The 5000-nt window shown below is 40.2% G+C and overlaps 2 protein-coding genes and 1 non-coding gene across 3 annotated transcripts in view; 1 reads left to right on the top strand and 2 right to left on the bottom strand.

Moving 5' to 3' along the window:
• The window catches only part of LOC138031959 (uncharacterized), a 2410-nt gene extending 947 nt beyond the window's left edge, over nucleotides 1-1463 (bottom strand). Inside the window, 3 exon segments of the mRNA XM_068879556.1 lie at nucleotides 743-833; nucleotides 1203-1325; nucleotides 1424-1463. Coding sequence (XP_068735657.1) covers nucleotides 743-833; nucleotides 1203-1325; nucleotides 1424-1463 — 254 coding nt within the window.
• Nucleotides 1464-1963: 500 nt separating this feature from the next.
• On the top strand, nucleotides 1964-2036 carry Trnaa-ggc (transfer RNA alanine (anticodon GGC)). Its single transcript has one exon. It is a non-coding gene; the product is annotated as a tRNA-Ala (tRNA).
• Nucleotides 2037-4427: 2391 nt separating this feature from the next.
• LOC138032754 (uncharacterized) overlaps nucleotides 4428-5000 on the bottom strand; it is a 119369-nt gene continuing 118796 nt past the window's right edge. Inside the window, exon 9 of the mRNA XM_068880472.1 lies at nucleotides 4428-5000. This exon is cut by the window's right edge and continues 1710 nt beyond it. The gene's annotated coding sequence lies outside the window, so the exon portion shown is untranslated.

The raw sequence follows: 5000 nt of genomic DNA, 5'->3' as shown, positions 1-5000 counted from the left end.
ATGTTCGCTGGACCTTGAAACTTTGTCAAGGAGAAGTAAATTTATCCGTGTGGCCATCGCCGGAGTTTTAGCGTGACTAATGCCCGAGAAGTGTGATTTTATCGGCGAGATGTGAGGTAAGCTGGAATTTACTTTCTAGCCTTTCCTTAATTTAGGTACGAGTGACACCCCGGGAATTTGAGAAGTCGCTTAAATCGCATTCAATCAGGCAAATAACCCCACAAAAACTGACAAAGTCACCACGACAATTAAGTACAGCTTTTTTTTATTGAGAACTTTTGCGGGTAAATATCTTTTTCAGTTTGTTGTCGAGGTTCCCATACAAATCCTTATAATTTTTTTACCCTCCGAGTCTGGGCCGTCTGTGGTTTAAGTTGATGAAAATAAGTAACATTATTATAGGGAAGATATTGTTGACGTCGCCTATTGTCATTAATGTGCCAACCAGAGCCTCATTGGTTGGCAAATTTGAATAACAAAAGAAATGTTTGTAAACAGATATCTTCCCTTTATGACTTGCTCCGTGAGCAGGCAAGATGAATCAAATCCCGCGCTGTGAATTTCAAATGAAAGGAAATGAGAGAAAACTTGTATACAAAGTTCAACGTAAAATAATAGTTTAAATTCTAGTAATTCCTAGACAAATTTCCTTAATATGTTTCCAGAGACGCTTCATATTTTAACTTGCAAATGATTATGTTTAATTTCACCTTTGTATATTTTCCCGTTATCAGTGTATCACGGATTGCAAGTGCATCGGGAAGAGCCAGGCGTATTGGTGCATAAAGCGTTTATGTGACAGACACGAGAGGACGCAGCGCATTCATTAACATCTGCAACAAAAATGAAACAATATTAAGAACCCATTAAATGTGGTCTGTATTGACAGCCTTACACTTCACCGGGTCCCCGATTGTTTGATTAAATGAAAAAGGCAAAAAAGAACAAGAAAAAAAATTCCTTATTAGGTGTGACATTAAAGGAGGAAGGGGGAGGAGTACTAAGATGAAATCGAAATTGATAAGTTTTTAAGCGTTAACGGGACAGACGGGAAGGGGTGAGAGTGCATTCATTTATACCTGGAAACAAGATGCAAACAAATTTAACTGCTAGTCCAGAAAGGCACACGCAAGCCAATTCGGTACCCTCTCAAAGAGTATAGCTTTCAATCACATGACCAAAAGTGAAAATGGTGTTCTTACCAGTACAGCTTTTTCCGTTGCCAGTGTATCCAGCCTTACACGAACATACATAAGATCCTTCGTTATTCTTGCAGATGGCGTTGAGGTGGCAAGGGAAGATTGCTGCATTACATTCGTTGAAATCTAAAACCAAAATACAACAACCGTCTAACATGAAGTTAAAAAAAAATGCTTTTCAATTTTGTACAGAAATCATCATACTGACATCATGCTTCCACTACCACTGTTTAATCCGAGTCTGAAAAGTTGAACATTCCTCATCTTTACTCATAGAAGGCGTGTAAAGAGAGGAGTTTCACCAGGTGTTCACATAAGAAACGACATTTAGTTAATTTATTCCCTATTAGAAATTACAGTAATATTCGATGGTAAGATCGCCGACCGAGTGGCTCAGGTGGTCAATCATCCGACCACTGTCACGGGAGGTCGCATGACAAATAAAAAAAGAATTCACTCCAGCCGAGCCAGCACAGACAATCTTTAAATAACTGATAAGAGGGTGCTGCCTTTAATTTATTATTAGTTATTAGTTATTACTTATTACTTATTACCTTTTATTTATTACTTACTTACTTACTTACTTACTTACTTGTTAACTGGACAATTTAAGCAATTGTCTCTTAGTGAGACCTGAAAAATCCAGGTGGCTTCAACGGATTCGAACCCATGACCTCTGGAATGCCGCCGCAATTGATTATAACAACTGAGCTATGAAGCCACCACTCAGTTGAAGCCACAAATTGATCTGTTCCCGTCTGCTTGGCTTCATAGCTCAGTTGGTAGAGCATTGCACGGGCATCGCAGAGGTTATGGGTTCGAAACCCGTTGAAGCCGCCTGAAATTTTCAAGTGTTTATAAGAGACAATTGCTTAGGGACACTTCCACTTGTCGGCTATAACCCTCAGTTAAACATTCCTTTCAGTGTCAACTTTATTAAGAGAGGGACATTGTACAAAAATCAGATCAAATCAGATTAACGCACCCCATAACAAAACTTGGTTTTTGAGGAGAGGGGAACCCGAAGTACCCGGAGAAAAGCCTCTGGGAGCAGAGCTGAGAGGGTTAAAATTGTTCCGATGGTATGTGTGCCGGCAGCACTAAAAGCCGGAATTTAGGATCCGGAAACCGCAATCCGGATTCCGAAATCCGGAAAGGAGAAACATCCGCTGTGTTTTTGCAATTTGAATATACCCTGGGCTTCCGAATGATGTAATTTCATGACACGCAAAATCCACAAAAAGTAGAACGAAACATTGCAATAACCAGTTAAAACTGTCGAACAACAAGAAAGAAATACAGGAATAAGAAAGAGAAGCATGTATGGACACAAATGGACAAGATTGAAACGGATTGCATTTGGGTAGTAGACAAATACGCTGGGCCCGGGCTAGGGCCGGGGTAAGGGGTCGGGGTCGGGAAGGGGTGTCTTTTTTTTTCCAATTTTTTTTGTTTTAAGAAGCTACGAAAGGGAGATCTTTGTTTATTTTTTGAAATTAAGAGAATTTCAGACTGAAATTGGAGTTTTTGTGGGGAATATACGCTAACTCCTAGAGACACTGAAGACTCGCTGAGCTCCACATTTTAAAACCACATTTTAATGTTACTTCTTAAAAAAACTTCTCCGCAATACAATTAAAACGAAACAGAACATAGCCACAGTTCCGCGATAGTCGTTTTGACCGCCATTTTGACGGGTAGGCAAAGCGTAAAGAATTTGTAGTGTTTATATGGGGATCCGATAACAAATAATTTTCGTTTAACGCTAGTTCTGAAAAATTTATGTATTGAGAACTGAAGGTACAGGGCAAAAGGTGATACAGACCAAATTTTAGGCACTAACCTTTTACAGAAGTTGTCCGGCAGTCTGTAATTTTTTCCCGCGAATTTTCAGTAACAATTACAGACAAATGTATGGAAAATCGAAAACGCTGCCGAAAATAACAGTACAGGAGAATAACGACGAAAATTGAAACATAAAAAAATTGGGGAAAAAAAGGCTCCCCGACCCCTGCCCTGGTCCTGGCCCTGGCCCCAGCCTCGCGTTTTGGCTACTACCAACTGCTAGGGATATTTCACTCCTTGTCCATAAATTCCCGCGTGAAGTCAGTCAGAAAAAAGAACGCTTAATTAATTCTGATTGGTCTTTGAAATGACAGCTGCATGAATGAAGTTAGAGGGCAGATATTCAAAGGAGGCGGCTTTTGGAGCAGGTTTTCCTTCCCCACTCCCACTCCTAACACTATCGCCTGCTATGCAGGCTGTATAACCAGTTGAACTTGCTTCTTTTTTTCTCGCGTCCCAGGCCTGGTGTAGAACGGACTCTGCTGCACAGACTTCCGTCTTGTAGATCGGATAACCGGCTCCCGGCAGAGTTTCGAATGAACTACCGTCTTCACAAATTCCTGAAATTTCGTGACAGTAACGTAACAAGTTATACTTTTGCGATGGTAAACCATCGTACCATCGTCGAGAAAAATTTTCAAACCAGAACACTTTCTCAATCCCGTAAGATTCCTTCCCTAATTGCCTTTTCACCAACTAAATCCAAAGGTTGGTTGTTACTAATAATATCTCCGTTGCAAGTACGGCAAACAGAAAACGGCCATTCTTATCCGGTTTCTTCCGCTTAGCATTTTTATTGTGTTTCCATCTGACCAATTAGAGACGAGAACGGATCAGTACCCGGCAGACCTCTCAATCCGCGGCGCTGGCCAAAAGTATCGCATCTCTGGCAACAAGAATGGTATATATTTATCTATTCAAGAATGATTAGCATTTTTTTTAGCCTGTTTTCCTTTCAGTCGACTACGCTATACTAGTTCAACGACCTATCAATGGAATAGCAAGTGGGAATAAAAATCTGAAAACCTACAGGATCTTCAACGGCGCGATCATTGCTTGCCTTAAAGTAGTGCCTCGAACGTAGGTGCGAATCATAGCAGAAAACCTTCATTTATCATAGCTGTTACAGTACCGTTTCACAAAAACAGCCTGAACCTAAAACAGCCATTTTTGTTTTCTTCTAACAGTTAAAAACGACACTTAAGAACATCCATATAGAAAATGCTGCGTATGATTGATCAAATTACAATTAACAACCATTCACCGAAGTGGTTTGCGGGTCGGTAAATATCCACTATAAACCACCGAAACTGAGGTGAATAGTTGTTTTAGTATAGTCTAAGACAGTGACATCATATAGCACAAAAAGATGATTTTAACTCATTTAATCAGTGCGAATTTATTCCTACAACGATTACGATATTTTAGGGCGCAGACCCGCGCGAGTTGCTTGGAGGTGAATAGCAAAGGATACAAAGTTTGAGTAGCCAATCAGAGCGCACATGCAACGCTATCCACTGTTTTAGTATGGTCTAATTCTCATTATTGTACTTCTCAATGCCGACAAGCTAAGACTGGTTTAATTCTTTTTTTCTTTTTCTTTTTTCATTAAATTATATTCTCAGATATGTTTTTAAGGTCCTGATTGGCTTACTCAGTCTCGGTTATCAACTTGTATACCCTATGACCTTATATGACAACTGATTGCACCAGTCATTTCAAAATACTTATCTTAGTAGAATATAAGGTAAGGTAAAGTCTCTTTTACAAACCTTGGAAGGCCCATCAGGCCAGCGCTTATCTCCAGTTTCCGTAGCATGGAGCGATTAGTAGTATTTCTACTCCTCCCTGGATGGGATGCTAGTCCATCGCAGGGGTACCCCTAGCATTTTTGCCGGTACCCATTTATACACCTGGGTAGAGAGAGGCACCGTGAGAGTAAAGTGTCTTGCCTAA

The sequence above is a fragment of the Montipora capricornis genome, chromosome 14 (assembly GCF_036669925.1).
Source record: "Montipora capricornis isolate CH-2021 chromosome 14, ASM3666992v2, whole genome shotgun sequence".
Taxonomy (NCBI): domain Eukaryota; kingdom Metazoa; phylum Cnidaria; class Anthozoa; order Scleractinia; family Acroporidae; genus Montipora; species Montipora capricornis.
The sequence above is the reverse complement of the archived record's forward strand: the minus strand, read 5'-3'. Positions and strand labels throughout refer to the sequence as shown.